This window comes from Aquarana catesbeiana, linkage group LG04, assembly GCF_042186555.1.
Source record: "Aquarana catesbeiana isolate 2022-GZ linkage group LG04, ASM4218655v1, whole genome shotgun sequence".
Lineage (NCBI taxonomy): Eukaryota > Metazoa > Chordata > Amphibia > Anura > Ranidae > Aquarana > Aquarana catesbeiana.
This window is the reverse complement of record NC_133327.1, coordinates 327,074,556-327,094,901: the sequence shown is the minus strand read 5'-3', so window position 1 is coordinate 327,094,901 and position 20,346 is coordinate 327,074,556. Positions and strand designations below refer to the sequence as shown.

Sequence of the window (20,346 nt, the reverse complement as noted above, 5' to 3'; positions counted from 1 at the left end):
CTCCCCTATGCCTCTTGCCTACAAAAAATGTTCTTTAAAATTTATATTGAATATCCTCAATGTTACCAGCTCTAGAATTGGCACACTTTTGTTAGTTCAACCTAAAGGAAATCTTCGCAGTCCTCATATTTGTTCTGCCCATTTAATAGTACTCAGTTAATTTTGTGATTACTACTGTGATATATAGAGGAACATGGGGGATGTCAGCTACTCTAAATATACCACTGGTAAAAAAAAAAAGTAATCTGTACATCCTAGTTCCATTGTGAGTGGCCATTGGAGTGGATTTATGCTATTAGCGGAACCAATCTGAACCAAAGCTTTTTTTGACAGTCCTGTAAAAAAGAGGTCAAACATCTCTGGTGAGTGGCCATCTTCATACTGAGTACTTGTGGTGGAAGAACTAGAAGTTTTATCTCGGAGCATTTCGATTTGGTGTTGGGATTTATCACTTATGGACTTTTTGTTTGCTATTATGACAGTTTATTCCATTAGTGAAAAAAAGGAAAGTGTGTGAGTGTGGCGCTGTCCCAAAGTTGTAAAAGAAATATCTGCATATATACAATTTTATCCAAAGTGTCACGTGTGTATTCCCTTAAGTGAAATGTGTATGGCAGTAATTACTACTTCTGTGGATTAAAGTGACTGGTGATTAGTGCAATAAATCGCATCCAAGGTGTTTAGTGCTATATTCCCTCAAAAGGAAAAAACAGTATTAACACTGCTAAGAGCATGAAGTGGTCTATGTCTAAACACTAGAAAACACAGAGTTGCAATAACTACATCACACGTGACATGCAAAAAATTCTAAAGTGTCTGGTGCTAAATAAATATTAAAATATTGCTCTACAAACGTTGCAAATAACAAAGTGACAAGTGCCCTATAAAGAGGTCACTCTGAAAAGTACTAAACACACGTGCCATGCAAATGGTTCTATGATAATAAACAGTTCATATGGGTATGTGCCCGGTGCACTATAAGTGAAAAAAGGCGTCCGTTGTGGGATTCCTCAAAGCACACAACAGGTGTTAATCCAGTGCTGGTGTCTCGCGTTGTGATTGTGCAGAGACTCACCAGCTGTATATCCCCTGCAGGGGTAACGAGTAGTCACAGTATGTGCCACTGTGCAGCAGTACTTGGCAAGACCAGGACCAGGATGATATCATAAGGACATAAGAAGAAAGGATTCCATAGTGTGAAACCGTTTAAAACCACTATTTATTAGGTCAGATAAAAAGGGTACTCACATTGTAATGGAAAAAATGAGCGGTGTACAATGCTTACAAAGATGTTCCTAAGCGTCAGCTTTGCAGGGAGATGTCAGCAAGGCGTTCAGTCAAAGGCCACGCCCTACGTACGTTTCGTCACACGGACTTCTACGGGAGCGTGGTCCCTGCATCGTCTCCCCTATCCTTATATGCTGTGCGGTCCGTAGTGCACCTGTGTTCCAGCGACCATATTTGGTGTGTGTTTGTGTTCCAGCGGCCATGTTTTTGTGTGTCGGCGGCCATTTTCCCTGGGACAGTGCAGTTTATTTCATTAGTTTGCACATTTTAGGTTTGATGCATTGCATATTTATTCTTTGTGCAAAGCTTTTTTTCATGAACATGTATAGCATCTTCTCCTTTATTTTAATATTTTACACAGTTTAGTGATTTGTTCACTTTTTAGTTAATGGATTTTGTATTACCTGAGGATTAGAGCACATATGCCCTGTTGTTGGGGCAGTTATCCCCTAGAGTGAGGAGCGTGGTCCGACCATGTTATGTTATTGATTTTGACTTGAATTACTTTTTGAAGCAGCCACTTGTCCATCAGAAACAGATCAATCCTTGTATATGTGCAGTGTCTATGAGAGTAAAATGAAAAGTCTCTTTCATTGGCATGTGTGCAACGCCATGCATCATACAAGTCTTGGGAATGTAAGAAAATAGCCAAAGAGGGTGACCTGTTGGAGGATACTGATGTGGAATCCTTGCGTGGGTCAGGTGTAATGTTAAAGTCTCCACATGTTACAAGGGAACCTTGTTGACTCTCCTTAAGCTTTTTCATCAACGTGTTCAGGAATCGAACTTGGTTATTAGGAACATAAATGCTGACTAGAGTATATCGGGTGGCGTCTCCAGAGGGATGCTCTTTTGGCCTGATGATTTAGGCCGTGTGCATTAATGGAGAATATTTTAACTGGCATGTATCAACTTGGGTGTCGATGTACTCACAATTAGGTTGGTTAGCAATGGGCCGATTGAGAAGGGGTTTCCTTTGTTCCCAGGCGGCGATGTCCCGTAAGTGTACTATGACCTGCACGGATGGTATGGAGAATCCTGGCATTCTCTTCATGTCCTGGAATTCCATGTGAGTGGGAGTCGGTAATTTTGCGGGTTCGATGAGGATCAGTGGATGTGAACTTGAAGATGTCTCTGATGCCGGTTGTTGATCCATAAAAACAAATAGTAAAACATAACAAACTGAAATAGAGAAAAGGAATGGTTGTCAGGGTAAAAAGGAGAATTCACAGGGGGATTCTTGAACCATATGTACTGTTCAGTAGAGCTGGGGGGAAATGGAAGTGTTTCCATGTGTGCCATTGCCGGGGGGTACTTGGCAATAGATCTGATTTTAATTGTTTAGGAGCGTTCTTTCAGGTGTACATTCTTCTTGTCATTTTTTTTTTTTCTGAGTCACCACCTGCCAATCAGGTGTGGGGAACCATCCACTTGTGTGGGGACTGGAGGTGATTCCAATAAAATTCCCCATTGGCGAAGGGCTGTCAGTCCTTCCTCAAGGGTGGATACATTGGTATCAGTTCTATTGTAAGTGATGGAGAGCGTGGCAGGGTATTTCCACTTGTGCATGATGTGATGGTTGTGCAGGGCTTTAGTGATGGTGACTAGGTTGCGGCGACGCTGTAGAGTGTGTCTGGAGAGGTCAGGGAGCAGTTGTAGGGAGGTGTATTGAGCTGGGCGCTGGTGAGTTTTGCGAAAAGCAGCTAATATGTTCACTTTTGCTCTGTAGAAGTGCAATCTCAGCAAAACATCCCTGGGTATATCGTCTGCTAAGAAAGATGGTTTTGGAACTCTATGTACTCTGTCCACTGTGAGTTCTAATGCAGGCATTGCGAGCATTATTGTGGAGCATTAATCATGGACATATTGTGGAATCTGTGTCGAAGGTACTGACTCGGATGCCACTTATTTTTAGGTTACTCCTTCTGGATATATCCTCGAGGTCTGCTATTTTGTCTTTGATCCAGAAGATTTCATCGCTATGGGCACTGTGGGCATCCACCATTTTGTTGAAAGACGTAGCGTATTCTCCCATGGCATTCTCTATCTGATTCACCCTCTCTCACATTATATGGACTTCTTCCTGACACTTGTTCACTGTGTGTAGCATATCTTTATGGAGTGATGATCTCAGGGACATCAGCATATCTTTTAAAACTGTATCTGACACAGGCTGCCCTGTGGTAGGGTATCCAGCTATGGAGTCTGGTGCCTCTGTAGTGTGAGGCTGTGATGAGCCTTGTCCACGCACCTCCATGTCCTGAGGCTGTGGGCTCTCTTGTGGAGAAGCCGTGCGTTGCCTAAACTTGGCAGGGCTTCTGGTTGTGGGGGTGGTGGCCGCAGATTATGACCCACTGGAGGGATTCCCCTTGCTGGTCCTGCTGTGTTAAGAGGTAGAGGCCGTGGCTGCGGCCTTCCCATTCGTGTGCTCTGTCCGGGCGCCATTTTGTTGAAGCTGCGCTGTATTAGAAAAGCAGCCCGGCAGCTTACGGAGCTGCAGCGGCGGCTCTTTTCTCCTCCTCGGCATCCTGATCGGTTATCCGGGATTTGTTGCTTTGGATAGGCGGGTAGGCTGTGTCAGAGCTCCGATGCTGACGGATTCCCCCGGCTGTGTGGTGGAGCTTTCAGGTTCGGCTGCCACGCCCCCCCGTAATTTGTTCACTTTTAAAGGGACAGCTGTTTGTTATATGTTCTCATCCCCACAGGGCGCCATTATTGGTACATATTTTTCCTAAGATACGGGTCAGATTTTTGGCTCCTCTGAAAAATTTTGGTGAGATACTCCCAAAGGGAAATAATGTCTAAAGGGATGCAGACCCTGCCACTGTTCTAATTAGAAGCCTGCAAGTGCTGCAGCTGATTGATAATTATAAAACACCTCCCATACAAACTCACACAGCACATGGGCACTATGCCTTCAGAATAACAAAAGGTAGGATTCTGCAACAAAGTTTATTAAAATCCCTGAAATGCACAGAGATCACCCAGACGGCAAACATTTTTCCTCAACAATAGTGGATTTACTCTTTTAAAAAGGCATGCGGCCAGATACATTGCCTTGGAAAAGTATTCATACCCCTTAAAAATTTCCGCATATTGTAATGTTACAACCAAAAACGTAAATGTATTTGATTGGAGTTTTTTATGTGATATGTACCAACACAAAGTGGTACATAATTGTGAAGTGGAAGGAAAATGATAAATGGTTTTCAATTTTTTTTTTTTTTTTTTTAAATATCTGAAAAGTGTGGCGTGCATTTGTATTCAGCCCCTCTGAGTCAGTACTTTGTAGAACCACTTTTCGTTACAATTACAGCTGCAAGTCTTTTTGGGTATGTCTCTACCAGCTTTGCACATCTAGACCTTGAAATTTTTGCCCATTATTTATAAAATGGCTCAAGCTCTGTCAGATTGGATGGAGAGCATCTGTGAACACCAATTTTCAAGTCTTGCCACAGATTCTCAATTAGATTCAGGTCTGGACTTTGTCTGGGCCATTCTAACGCATGAATATGCTTTGATCTAAACCCTACCATTGTAGCTCTGGCTGTATATTTAGGGTCGTTGTCCTGTTGGAAGGTGAACCTCTGCCCCAGTCTCAAGTCTTTTGCAGACTCTTTCCTTCTAAGATTACTCTGTATTTAGTGCCATCCATCTTCCCATCAACTCTGACCAGTTTCCCTGTCCCTGCTGAAGAAAAGCATTCCCGCAACGTGATGCTGCTACCACCATGTTTCACGGTGGGGATGGTGTGTTCAGGGTGATGTGCAGTGTTAGTTTTCTGCCACACATAGCGTTTTGCTTTTAGGCCAAAAAGTTCAATTTTGGTCTCATCTGACCAGAGCACCTTTTTCCACATGTTTGTTGTGTCCCCCACATGTCTTCTCAAAAAATGCAAATGGGACTTCTTATGGCTTTCTTCTTGCCACTTCTCCATAAAGGTCAGATTTGTGGAGTGCAGGACTAATAATTGTCCTGTGGACAGATTCTCCCACCTGAGCTGTGGATCTCTGCAGCTCCTCCAGAGTTACCATGGGCCTCTTGGCTGCTTCTCTGATTAATGCTCTCCTTGCTCAGCCTGTCAGTTTAGGTGGATGGCCTTGTCTTGGTAGGTTTGCGGTTGTGCCATACTCCTTTTTTTTTTTTTCCATTTTTGAATGATGGATTGAACCGTGCTCCATGAGATGTTCAAAGCTTGGGATATTTTTTTTAGAACCTAAATCTGCTTTAAACTTATCCACAACTTTATTCCTGACCTGTCTGGTGTGTTCCTTGGCCTTCGTGATGCTGTTTGTTCACTAAGGCTCTAAATAAAGTAGAAAGCACTCCTATGGCCACATCCGTATGAGAAATTTGGTAGCTAAAGAGAATAGTGGGCAGAAATAGCCTATGGGTCAAACTTTTAGAGGCACATTGGACAGTATTTGATATAAACAAAATATTTTATTTATGACAGTACAAAAATAGCAAAAAAATAGAGAATTAAAGTGTATAACGCACAATACATGGCATGGAGGAACATGCATCATGTACATAACAGAGAGCCCCTGTGCGTCAATGCGTTTTGCTGTTGAGCTTCATCAGGACACATTCAGGGGTTGTTGGAAAGAACAAGTCTCACGATCTAAAATAAAACACATAGATAAGACTTCGTATAATAACATACATTTTAAGATGGATCATTGTCATATCAAAGTGACACCTGTAGCACACATGGGTACCTTGTCAGAAAGTTCATAGAAGATAATCTCCCCACTAAGAATCTGGTATCACTATATATAGTATTTTAAGTATTTGGATATTTATAACCAGAAGTGAGCTGGAACAATTTTTACATAATAGTAAGAACCACTCCCTCAGCAAGAGCATATTCCATATTTGAATAAAGGAAAAACATAAACATACTCACTGATTTAGGATCTCATATGAAGCATTCACTAATTAAAGGGTGAGGGGAGACCCAAAGAGGCAAGAAGAAAGGAAGGGGAGGGGGTGGTTTTTAGTATAGTTACAACCATATAGGACTGTCCTCAGACCGCAACGCCACTGGCATACATGATATTGGCCAGACTACACTGCATATATATGAGTAGTGAGCAATGGCCCCAAACTGCAATCAACAATAAGCAATTAGACTATATCATATTCACTAGTCCCCCAAGGCCACCTGAAAACAAAGGAAAAGGATATACTGTCACCAAGATGTAACCAGACACAGAGCCTGTGAAAATGCCTGTATCGTTTCAGTCATCACTGTTTGTACTTGCCATGGCTGTCGCTGCATACAGCAAACCCCCCCCCAGAAAAGTGCACGTCCACCACATTGAGATGTGTAAGAGGGAGCTATTTATAGCCCTCTAAATCAGGTTAAGAGCCGGCCACATTACACTTAAAGCGGCGCGGGTCACACGCTGAGCGACGGCTCCGCCAAGTGACGTCTCCCGATCAAGCGGCGGCTGACGTGCCCCCCCCCACCTGACATCAGCGGGCTTTAAACCAGGGCCCAGCCATCCCTAGGTAGGGCTGGGGGGGATACAAAGCGACAAAGGGGAGGATACCTATTCCCAGATCATCCCATTGAAGCACAATATCAGAGAGGGAGGGAGGGGAGTATGGGCGGATTAATACCAAACCCAGAGTGCAGCCTATTCAGGCTTACAGCCTCACATATTTAAAGAATAACTATTGCATTTTTTTTTTTCATCATTCCAGTTGCACAAAATACATGGGTAGTATTTTGTTCCATGTAGCTAGGTGCTTCCTAAGTCTGCTTATGAGGTCCTCTTTACCTAGACGAGAGGAATATAGAGTGGGGTAGGAGTCAGCCCCCTGCCTTTCGGCATTCCTTCTGCCACAGCTTGTCTGGGGAAAGTACTCTAAGGTGTGACAAGCTACCATATTGATGGATCTGTTGCCCTCCCAGTTATTGTCAGATTTTCCACGAGGGAAGAGGTTGGACCTCATAACGAGACTAAAGCATCTATCAACTGAGGGGGCCGAGATTTGTTTATGCCTTCAAAATCATGCATGCCTCTGTACTTCTGAACCTTCATATATGTATTGGTTTAGATATGGACATTATTTTCTTTCAAGGCTACTGCTGTTGATCATAGAGAATATACATTAACAGACCGGCTTTTGAGATAGATAGATAGATAGAGAGATAGAGAGAGATATATAGAGATATATATATATATATATATATATATATATATATATATATATATATATATATATATATATATATATATATATATATATATATATATATATATATATATATATGTATGTATGTATATGTTAGTACTAGATTTTGTTCTTTCTATACTTTTTTTTTTTTCTCCTAACTTTTTGAAAAATGCATCCTTCTTGCTATACATACTCAGTTTAATTTTTCTTTCTTTTTCCATTTAACCCCACATTAACCATTTCCCATCCATCCTCCATGTTCCTTTGTTAAATCCCTTTACAATGTTGTAGAGCAGAAACCTTGTAGTGCATCTCTTAACAGGACTCTGGACAAATGTTTGAAACTCAAACAGCATTACAAATCTAAAAGAAAATCTTGCACAGCATCACAGGATGATTCATCTTCATCTGATAGCCGAGAAAGCCCTGATGGTAATAGATTTTATGCAATAGTAAATCTTGTATAGAGAAAACAGGCTTCAGTAATGAGAATTGTCTTTTTCCCTACAACCACCAACCAGATTAGGACTTTCGGAATCCAACTTTATTTTCTAGAGCAGGTTTTATTCTGATGAGTCTTCATCAATGCACAAATTTCTTAGCACAGATATTTGTCTTCACCCACCGAGTCCCATACTTTGTGATCCTGAATGTTAAAGTCAGACTACTGGTTTGATTGTCTAAACAAAGTAGTAAGATTAAACTGGAATTTTTAAGACCTGTGATGGTCCCAGACAGTTCAAATATTTATTTGGCTAAAGCTAAATTGCTGGTATTTAAATTAATAGCCTATGCATAGATGCCCTTATGGGAAACTGTAATTGTTTTGCGTCAATTTTATTTTAAGTTTTTATACATTTTTAAGCTGATATTAAAGATCTGATTTTAATATATATATGCCATCTTTGTTTTACATATACTGTAAATGTTTAATAAATTACAAGGAATTCACAGTTCTAAGGTTCTAAGGGTTAACAAAGAAAAACAGTAATGCCCTTTTTTGTGGCACCAGTTGTCTCTTTTGAAAGCTCAGACAGAATCTCCTAGGAAACGTATTTAAAAGGAGATTCAAAAAAGTAATCGGCACACTACAAATACATATAATCCAAGTCCTTAATTTCATCTCTCTCTAAAAAAAAAAAAAAAAAAAAAAAAAAAAAAACATACCAATGTCAAAAGACTGCATTCCTACAGATAACACATTCCAACCTCAAAAGGGTCAGAATCCAAATACAATAGCTGAAGGACAGGTTTAAATTCACAAAACTTGCTGACAGCCTGGTTGTTTACATCCCCCTTCAAAGATTAAACAGCACAGGCTCCTACCTAATTAACTTGTATCTTAGTAACACAGTCGGTAAAATGCAAAATAACACATAAAAGTGTGATTTTTTTTTTTTTTTTTTATATATAGCAAATTGAAACTACTGTTCAACATTTAAAATGAACCTTGATATAGCAAAAATAATGTTATTGCAGTTTAGAAAATACATTTTATATCCCAATGATAGTTTAACCCAGCAGGCATTTTGGTATTAAAGTGGTTTGTACAGAGCATCCCCAAACTTCCTTCTCTGGGGCCCCCCCAGGTTTTGGACTCCCATACGAGTGCCCCCATAGCAAGCAGCTTGCTATGGGGACACTCGGATAAGGGTACCCCCATAGCAAGCTGCTTGCTATGGGGGAACCCGTGTGGCCTCGATTCCGAGGGGGGGCTGTGTACCTGTTCAGATACAGTGCTTTTCGGCCAACTCTCTGCTGACAAAGGCTCCCCGCTGCTCTCAGCCAAGCCTGTGCGAACAGGAAGAAAGAGGAGCTGCTGCAGACGTTCATACTTCTTCCTTTTTTTTTTTTTTTTTTTTTTACCTTAATGCAGAGAATGCATTAGGGTAAAGACACCTTTTTAAGTACATACTTCTATCCATAATTTCAAAACTGAAGAGAATACGAATCACTGGTATGGTACATTATACATTGTTTACAAACTTTAGATGTGGTTTTTTTTTTTTTTTTTCTTTTTTTACTACTCCCATTAAATGCTCCAGTGAGATATACAGGTAAAAGCCAGTAAATTAGAATATTTTGAAAAACTTGATTTATTTCAGTAATTGCATTCAAAAGGTGTAACTTGTACATTATATTTATTCATTGCACACAGACTGATGCATTCAAATGTTTATTTCATTTAATTTTGATGATTTGAAGTGGCAACAAATGAAAATCCAAAATTCCGTGTGTCACAAAATTAGAATATTACTTAAGGCTAATACAAAAAAGGGATTTTTTAGAAATGTTGGCCAACTGAAAAGTATGAAAATGAAAAATATGAGCATGTACAATACTCAATACTTGGTTGGAGCTCCTTTTGCCTCAATTACTGCATTAATGCGGCGTGGCATGGAGTCGATGAGTTTCTGGCACTGCTGAGGTGTTATGAGAGCCCAGGTTGCTCTGATAGTGGCCTTCAACTCTTCTGCGTTGTTGGGTCTGGCATTCTGCATCTTCCTTTTCACAATACCCCACAGATTTTCTATGGGGCTAAGGTCAGGGGAGTTGGCTGGCCAATTTAGAACAGAAATACCATGGTCCGTAAACCAGGCACGGGTAGATTTTGCGCTGTGTGCAGGCGCCAAGTCCTGTTGGAACCTGAAATCTCCATCTCCATAGAGCAGGTCAGCAGCAGGAAGCATGAAGTGCTCTAAAACTTGCTGGTAGACGGCTGCGTTGACCCTGGATCTCAGGAAACAGAGTGGACCGACACCAGCAGATGACATGGCACCCCAAACCATCACTGATGGTGGAAACTTTACACTAGACTTCAGGCAACGTGGATCCTGTGCCTCTCCTGTCTTCCTCCAGACTCTGGGACCTCGATTTCCAAAGGAAATGCAAAATTTGCTTTCGTCAGAAAACATGACTTTGGACCACTCAGCAGCAGTCCAGCTCTTTTTTTCCTTAGCCCAGGTGAGACGGTTTTCGCGCTGTTTCTTGGTCAACAGTGGCTTGACACGAGGTATGCGGCAGTTGAAACCCATGTCTTTCAAGCGTCTCTTGGTGGTGGATCTTGAAGCACTGACTCCAGCAGCTGTCCACTCCTTGTGAATCTCCCCCACATTTTTGAATGGGTTTTTTTTCACAATCTTGACTAGGGCGCGGTGATCCCTATCGCTTGTACACTTTTTCTGACCACAGTTTTTCCTTCCCTTTCCCAAAATTTAACCCTTACACAATATTCTAATTTTGTGACACACGGAATTTTGGATTTTCATTTGTTGCCACTTCAAATCATCAAAATTAAATGAAATAAACATTTGAATGCATCAGTCTGTGTGCAATGAATAAATATAATGTACAAGTTACACCTTTTGAATGCAATTACTGAAATAAATCAAGTTTTTCAAAATATTCTAATTTACTGGCTTTTACCTGTATACTCCTATTTTATTAAATTTTTTGTCTGATGGTACAACCTACATACGGTATTGGGCTTTACAAGTCCCAGGATTGGGGATCCGCATACAGAATCCCTATGTTATACCTAAAGCTGAATTCCAGGTATCTTTATTGCATACTTGCATTCGTGCAGCTTGGGCCAATGCAAGTATACAAATATTATATCTGATGGACCACTGGTAAAGCTGACCATTAGCCATCGCAACTACAGTATTAGCCTCAGTCTTCTGGGTTCTGCTTGTGTTCTGTGCGCGCGGCTTCCCCTCTGCACACTGACCCTGGGGAGTCGCTTAGCACTGCTGCCATTCCTAGAATTTCTTGTAATTTTTTCAGTGAATACAAAGAGTTCTCTGGACTAGGTAGGGAGGAGGGACGTTGAAGTCAGGCTCTCCACCTCATCTAACCAGAGAACACCTTGTATAGTGACTATGCCGAGCGAGTGAAATAAAAATCCATACCTGGAGTTCAGCTTAAACAATATTGACAATCTTATAATATTCAGTACTGAACTTAGTTGAAAAAGTAGGCAAAGACCTGTTACTCATAACCTTTATCAATCTTATGACGATTTTGTATCATAACTTGTCTGTTCTTTGCATCTATAATTTTAACATCCCTCTCTACTATCCAACTAGAATAACAGTTGCTGGACAAGATCATTGTTTTGACACTTTTTTTTTTTTTATACGTTTTCAAGTTGAAGAAATTTCTTTTTAATCTAATAGGTTCACCCATAGGGATAGTCCTTTTTGTGTGCTTGGGCTGACATGCATGAGCCCATTAAAAGCAGTTGCTTTATCTCCCTCTAAAGTTGTACCTTAAAAAAAAAAAAAATGAATTTCGTACTTCTCCCTTCCAATAATGAACTGCAAATTAAGGTCCTCATTGACAAATTTGGAAAACATCAGTAACTCATTGTCCCCATTCACTCATCAAGTCATCTATGTACCTTCCATACCACATGCCCTGCTGTCTGAAGGGGTTCACAGCTTCAAATATGTAGAGCTCCCACCACCCCATAAAGAGGTTGGCGAGGGACCGTGAATCCATGCCCCCATAGAAACTACACTGTTTTTGAGATGCAGAACATCACCTCCCCAAACTGAAAATAATTACCTCAACAAAACAGAAAAACATTAGAGACATGAAGAGCTGCATCCGAAGACTGCAGAATATTTATATTATTATATTTCATAATTTAAATAATGGGAACAAATAAAGAAAATGAATACAAAACCATGATATGTTTTATGCACCTAATCTAGGTGTCAAACTGGTGCAGATATTGTTCTGTTAGGCTTCATGTATACGGGACGTTTTTACAACCTCTCTTGAACGATACAACTTGACAGATAATAACCCGTGTTTACATGCCCCGTCTACGTTTTAAAAAAAATATATATATATATTTTTTTTCAAAATGGCCATAAATGAAAAACGCCTGTAAACGAAACGTGGCAAAACGCGAATTAGTGTTTAGCCACATTTATAAGCCTTTGGTGCGTGACATGCCTCTAAACGCAGCGTCTGAACCCATTTATTTGCATTCTGTTTAGCATGTGTAAAGCTTTTCTTCTCTAACGATCCTCTAACTATAAAAAAAAATGTTGGTGTTTTGTTTACATTAATTGACTTGAATGCATAAGTTATTCAAGGTAGAATTCTTAACGGTGATTAAAATAGCATTATCTTCGCCTTCATTATCCTATAAATAAATGCAACCAGAAACTGTAAATTTAAAAGTTATTAAAAGCAACCAAACTGCATTTATATGAAATTTTTAGTGTGTCAACTACAGTGCCTTGAAAAAGTATTCATAATCCTTGTAATTTTCCACATTTTGCCATGTTACAACCAAAAATGTAAATGGATTTTATTGGGATTTCATGTGCTAGACCAACACAAAGTGGCACATAATTGTAAAGCGGAAGGAAAATGATAAATGGTTTTCAACATTTTTTACCAAAAAAAAATCTGAAAAGTGTGGTGTGCATTTGTATTCAGCCCCCTGAGTCAATACATTGTAAAACCTCCTTTAACTTCAATTACAGCTGTGAGTTTTTTGGGTATGTCTCTACCAGCTTTGCACATCTAGAGTGACATTTTTGCCCATTTTTCTTTGCAAAATAGCTCAAGCTCTGTCAGATTGGATAGAGAACGTCTATGAACAGCAATTTTAATGTCTTGCCACAGATTCTCAATTAGATTTAGTTCTGGACTTTGACTGGGCCATTCTAACACATGAATATGCTTTGATCTAAACCATTCCTTTGTAGCTCTGGTATGTTTAGGGTCGTTGTCCTGCTGGAAGAGGAACCTCCTCGCCAGTCTCAAGTCTTTTGCAGACTCTTAACAGGTTTTCTTCTAAGACTTTTAGGCCAAAAAGTTCAATTTTGGTCTCATCTGACCAGAGCCCCTTCTTCCGCATATTTGCTGTGTCCCCCACATGGCTTCTCGCAAACTGCAAACAGGACTTTTTATGGCTTTCTTTCAATAATGGCTTTCTTCTTGCCACTCTTTCATAAAGACCAGATTTGTGGAGGCACGACTAATAGTTGTCCTGTGGACAGATTCTCCCACCGGAGCTGTGGATCTCTCCAGCTTCTCCAGAGTTACCATGGGCCTCTTGGCTGCTTCTCTGAATAATGCTCTCCTTGCCTGGACTGTCAGTTTTGGTGGACGGCCTTGTCTTAGCAGGTTTACAGTTGTGCCATACTCTTTCCATTTTTGGATGATGGATTGTACAGTACTCTGTGAGATGTTCAAAGCTTGGGATATATTTTTATAACCTAACCCTGCTTTAAATGTCTCCAACTTTATCCCTGACCTGTCTGGTGTGTTCCTTTTGGCCTTTATGATGTTGTTTGTTCACTAAGGTTCTCTAAGGTTTCACAGAACTGCTGTATTTATACTGAGATTAAATTATACACAGGTGAACTCTATTTACTAATTAGGTGACGTCTGAAGGCACTTGGTCCCACTAGATTTTAGTTAGGGGTATCTGATTAGAGGGGGCTGACTACAAATGCATGCCACACATTTTATTTGTAAAAAAATCTTGAAACCCATTTATCATTTTCCTTCCACTTCACAATTATGTGTCACTTTGTGTTGGTCTATCACATAAAATCCCAATAAAACACATTTACGTTTCTAGTTGTAACATGACAAAATGTGGAAAGTTTCAAGGGGTATGAATACTTTTTCAAGGCACTGTAATGAAACAAATATGACTGTATATGAATAAAATATACAGAATACTGTTGGTATGCAACAAACTATACTGTTACAATCCACCTGCCATCCTTTTCACTGTCCTCCATGCTCTGGCAGTCTGAGTAATCAAGAGAAGGCCACGATGACTGCTGGGAGCATTTCTCCCTTGTGCGTTAATGAAATTTGCTGACATGTTTCAGGGGCTCCTTTCTTCCTTAGAGTGCTTTGTAAGCATGGATCTCACGACCACCCTACTTTTTTTTTTTTTCTTGGATAGGAGCTTTCCTAACTTTTTGAAGTTGGCTCCTAGAGTTTGGAACAATTTTTCCAGGCCTTACATGTACTTCTAAATTATTATTTGCATACCATAATATGAGATATGAGCAATATTAAAGCCTTGTGCTTGGCTTAAAGATATAAACAAGACCCATGCCCAAAAATGTAAAACTTGAAAAGTGCTTTGTCAAGCTGCTAGTGTGAACTATTGCCTAAATTAATTCTTAAAGCTCAGTACAATCCACTATCATTTAAATACATAGAAATTGATAGAGCATTACTAATTGAATAACAAAACAACTGAATGAAATAACAAAAAAATGAAATATTAAATTATTAGTGGAAGGAAAGAAGTCCCTGAAATGTATTGCACTTGATGCATACGTCCTCTGTATGCATTAGCAGTTGTCATCACTGCAGGAAGAAGAAATGTAGGAATCCATTCTCTTATTGGGTCTGGAGATTGCCCCTGGCCAGAGAGTGGGGTCGAGCAAGGTGTGGGCTGCTTATAATGGGGGGGCCTGTTAGGATCTTCTGGCAGTGTGTTAGGCATATAGAGGCAGAAAAAAAACCCCAAAGCCAGTGGGTCCAGCAGCAACAGTGTAAATTAACAGTCAAGGGCATAACACTCCTAAACGTGTTACATGCGTTTACAAGCACCAAAACGATGCTGCCAGGAGGAAAGGAGTCTAGGAGAGTTAGCAGAACATCATGTGCATAAGGCCTAAAACTTAACTGTGTTGAAACATAACTAACAAGTTGTGTTTTTATCATGACACATTTATGTTGGGGGTGTCCAAACTTTTTTCAAAGAGGGCCAGATTTGATAAAGTGAACATGTGTGAGGGCCAACCATTTTTGCCTGACATTCTTTGAACCATTCAAATTTGGTTTAAGTGTGTTCGTCCGAGCACTAATGCACTACCCAACAAGAATTCTCTTGTCTTTGTGGCTGTGTGTGGTGAAGAGATGAGCTTGGATGTGTTATTTGGATATACCATATTTATTGGCATATAACACGCACCTTCACTTTAAGAGGGAAGTTTCATGAAAAAAACGTACATTTTAAATAAAGAACTGTGACGCAAACAAAGGGTCAGTGCCCATGAATGCAGCCTAATCAGTGCCATGAATGCTGCCCCACCACTGCCATGAATGCAGCCTGATCTATGCCCATGGCAGCCTCGGAGGGGACAGGAAGGGGGCAGGACGAGCGCCAACAGATTACATGCAGGAGAGTCTGTTTCCTCGGCAGCCTTAATACAAAGTCCCGCCTCCTATGATGGACAGAACAGTTGTCCAATGGCAGCGCAGGAGACTGGACTTCCTATTACAGAGGCCCCTGTGTAAACAGGAAAGTCTCCTGTATGTACGGCACTTGTCCCGCTCCCTCCCTGTCCCCTTCAAGGCAGCCAGCATATATATCTTTTGTGGCCCCTGGCGCTCGGATTAGTTGGGGGGCCACAAAAGATATACATGTCAAAATTACCAGGAGGGCCCTTCAAAACCGGAACACAGGCCGGACATTGGACATGCCTGCTTTATGTGAATTCAGTTGTATCAATGTCTTGTTTAGTTCTTTAGCTCTCTAGCGTGATGTGTTTATCTTTTGGATTCCATTAGATGCATATCACTTTTTTCCCTTGGCTACATGTTGTTTTATTCCTAACCCACACTAAATAATTTGAAGAATTCCTTTGTTAACCTAGTTTTACATTTTTGCTGCTTGTTTTTTTTATTTGCTTTATACTAAATAGCCTCTTTTTTTTTCTTTTGTATGTTTGCTTTTTTCTGTAATCAGGTAAATGCAGTTCCTCAGTATTATGCTTGCATTCCATAAGTGCTCTTTTGTATGTGAGCCTTCACCCCTTTACCTTACAAATTGTTGTCCATGTTTATCTTACTACAAAAACAATAAAATTAATAGAATCTTGTACATGATACAAATAACTGTGCTGGAAACAGAAATGACAATAACGCAAGAAATTACTCTCTCGTTAGACCTGGTTATGACCAGCCGCAGCTTCCTAAAATCTCAAAGCACTTCTCAGCCTATTGAAGAAGTAGAAGAAGAGAATCATATTGAAGAAATGCAGCAGTCTACACAAGATCAGTTGATTGCATCCATAGAGAAGGACAGCTTGGATATTGATGGTAAGTGCTTTATAAAATTGAATACTGTAGCAACTTGCGTCATCCTATTGAATGCAGTGGTAAGCAAGTTCTGAATGCAGAAAGGCACAGACCAAGCCCTCTCTGCATTTCATTGTTTCCACACACTGGCAGTTACCTTTTTAATGTAATAAACTGTACAATGTTTTCATACATTAATGTACCACTGTTCCAAGTGGTGGTCTCGTAGCTGTTGTCATGTCAACCAATGGCATATATATGCAAACTTTAACAGCCTATTTACAGGCTAGGGCATGCTTTCTTGTGAGCCTTCTTATCGGCCTCCAGGACATTTTGCAAATAAGAACGTTTTCTCCACTGATGGACACTAATGAGGTGGCACTGATGAGGCACTAATGGGCATTGATAGGGGGCACTGATAGGTGGCACTGATGGCTCTGATGGGCACTGATGGCTCTGATAGGCAGCACTGATGGGCACTGGTAACCCTGGTGGTCATGGGTGGGCATACCTGGTGATCCTGGGTGGACATCCCTGGTGGGCACAGGTGGGCATCCTCTGGGGGCTGCACTGATGATCAGCGCCCCAGCCACCCCCCCCTTCAGGAGAGAAGCTGATCAGCTCTCCTCTACTTGCATCTGTCAGTGCGAGTGGAGGAAAAGTCGATAAACGGCTCTTCCTGTTTATGCTGTGATCAGCTGTGATTGGACACAGATGATCACATAGTAAAGAGCCTAGATCAGACTGACACACCACGCCAACGATCGCCGCGCACGCACGTCATGTGATGTCCAGTCAGGATAACTTAACCACTTTGCACACATCATTCTGCTATATGGCCGTCGGGAAGTGGTTAAGCAGAATTAAATTGTTACTAAACCCAGAACCTACGATTACTATGTGGTCTCCCACAGTACACAGAACATGGAAATAAATACCTTTTCTCATCGGCAGTATATAGCAGCCTTGTGACTTGTATCATTTCATAGCAAAGCTTGAAGGAGAAGTTTTCATTCTCCCCTGACCCTCTGTCTGGACATTGCTGATTGGCCCTGTGCTGATCACATGTACTCTCCCAAGAAAAAAGAAAAACTCTCTAGCAATGCACACTGAACATGTGCAGCTTGTCCCTTAGCCTCTGTGTTATCAGGAAATAATTAGGGGACAATGGAAGAAGAGGAGGATCAGAGAGACAGGATCACACAGCCTTTATACATAATTCAGAGAATTAACCCCTTTGGTTCCACAGTGAGTATAACAAGCCTGCTTTACTGCATATACAGACCGATTTTACTGTTGTGGGTTTAGTAACACCTTAAAGGGGTTGTAAAGGATCGTGTTTTTTCACCTTAATGCATCCTATGCAATAAAGTAAAAAAACACCTGTCAGTGATCGGCCCCCAGGCCCGCCCCCCCTCCCGTTTTACTTACCCGAACCCTCGAACTTGTCCCACGGGGACGTGCCGTCTCTCTGCTAGGGGGTTCTCGGCTGTTGATTGGATCAGCAGCCCACTGGCTCCCGCTGCTGTCAATCAAATCCAATGACGATGCAGCCGGGAGCGGGGCCGAGTCCTGCATTCGGCGTCTATGGATGCTGAATGCTGGACTCGGGAACGCACCCGCAAGGTAACCCCCCGGGAGAGAGCTTCTCCTAGGGGGTTATCTGATTCGGGGAGGAGCTGAGAGAGCTGCCGTGGGACCCCAGAAGAGCAGGTTTGGCGCCACTCTGTGCAAAACGAGCTGCACAGTGTAAGTATGATATGTACGAGCTGCACAGTGTAAGTAAGGTAAGTATGATATGTATGTTGTTTAAAAAAAAAAAAAAAAAATTTAACCTTTAGTGTCACTTTAAGTCTGTTGGATAATCAGTGCCTGGATACTCCCATACAACCACTATACTCTAACATTTTGTGGCAATCAGGATCAGATTTTGCTGGAGTGAACATAAACAGGCAATTTGGAGCAACGGCGGAAGATCACTTACTGAGACACATAAAGGATCAATGACCCAGAAACTGAAAAGGGCAGCTCTGCTAAAACATTTGCAGGTATTCACTCACTAACCACTATAGCTAGTCCCTGAGCTGAAAAAAGTTCTGCAGCATATTATTATAAATAAAAACTTACATACCAAGTGCTAAGTCCATAAACCATATTCATATAGTTGTGTGAGTAGGTACACTTAAGACTGCCCCAGGCTGCTGTAGAAACACTTGGAGTAGTGGTCTAGTGGAATACCAGAAAAAAGCAGCGCTCTGGACCTCTAATATAATCATACCAGTTGCGGGAAGTTACAGTTCCATGTAAGATCCATAATGGAAATAGTCAAAAAGGAACTGGCATGTGCAGTTGTGCTCATAAGTTTACATACCCTGGATGAATTTATGATTTCTTAGCCATTTTTCAGAGAATATGAATGACAACACAAACTTTTTTTACTCATGGTTAGTGTTTGGCTGAAGCCATTTATTATCAATCAACTGTGTTTACTCTTTTTAAATCATAATGACAACAGAAACTACCCAAATGACCCTGATCAAAAATTTACATACCCTGGTGATTTTGGCCTGATAACATGCACACAAGTTGACACAAAGGGGTTTGAATGACTATTAAAGGTAACCATCCTCATCTGTGATCTGTTTGCTTGTAATTAGCATATGTGTGTGTGTGTGTGTGTGTGTGTGTGTGTGTGTGTGTATAATAGCTCAATGAGTTTCTGAACTCCTGACAGACCCTTGCAACTTTCATCCAGTGCTGCACTGACGTTTCTGGATTCTGAATCATGGGGAAAGCAAAAGAATTGTCAAATGATCTGCGGGAAAAGGTAGTTGAACTGTATAAAACGGGAAAGGGATCTAAATAGATATATCCAAGGAATGGAGAATGCCAATCAGCAGTGTTCAAACTCTAATCAAGAAGTGGAAAATGCAGGGTTCTGTTGAAACCAAACCACGGTCAGGTAGACCAACTAAAATTTCAGCCACAACTGCCAGGAAAATTGTTTGGAATGCAAAGAAAAACCCACAAATAACTTAAGGTGAAATACAGGACTCTCTGAAAACATGTGGTGTGGCTGTTTCAAGATGCACAATAAGGAGGCACTTGATGAAAGATGGGCTGCATGGTCGAGTCGCCAGAAGAAAGCCATTACTACACAAATGCCACAAAGTATCCCGCTTACAATACGCCAAACCACACAGAGACCAGTCTCAGACCTTCTGGCACAAAGTCATTTGGAGTGATGAGACCAAAATTGAGCTTTTTAGCCACAACCCTAAACACTACATTTGGAGAGACGTAAACAAGGCCTATAATGAAAGGTACACCATTCCTACTGTGAAACACGGAGGTGGATCGCTGATGTTTTGGGAATGTGAAACTGATGACAAGATAAATACAGTATGTTATCAAATACTGGAGGAACATTTGCATTCATCAGCCAGGAAGCTGCGCATGGACGTACTTGGACATTCCAAAATGACAATGATCCAAAACACAAGGCCGAGTCAACCTGTCATTGGCTACAACAGAATAAAGTGAAGGTTCTGGAGTGGCCATCTCAGTCTCCTGACCGCAATATCATTGAGCCACTTTGGAGAGATCTCAAACGTGCAGTTCATGCAAGACAGCCCAAGAATTTACAGGAACTGGAGGCTTTTTGCCAAGAGCAATGGGCAGCTTTACCATCTGAGAAGATAAAGAGCCTCATCCACAAATACCACAAAAGACTTCAAGCTGTTATTGATGTTAAAGGGGGCAATGCACGGTATTAGGAACTGGGGTATGTAA

At 41.0% G+C, this 20,346-nt stretch overlaps 1 protein-coding gene across 1 annotated transcript in view; it reads left to right on the top strand.

Moving 5' to 3' along the window:
* Positions 1-20,346, top strand: part of CEP162 (centrosomal protein 162) — a 205,699-nt gene that overhangs the window by 58,635 nt on the left and 126,718 nt on the right. Inside the window, exon 4 of the mRNA XM_073626889.1 lies at positions 16,423-16,575. Within this exon, the coding sequence (XP_073482990.1) occupies positions 16,423-16,575 (153 nt within the window). The remainder of the gene's footprint in view (positions 1-16,422; positions 16,576-20,346) is intronic.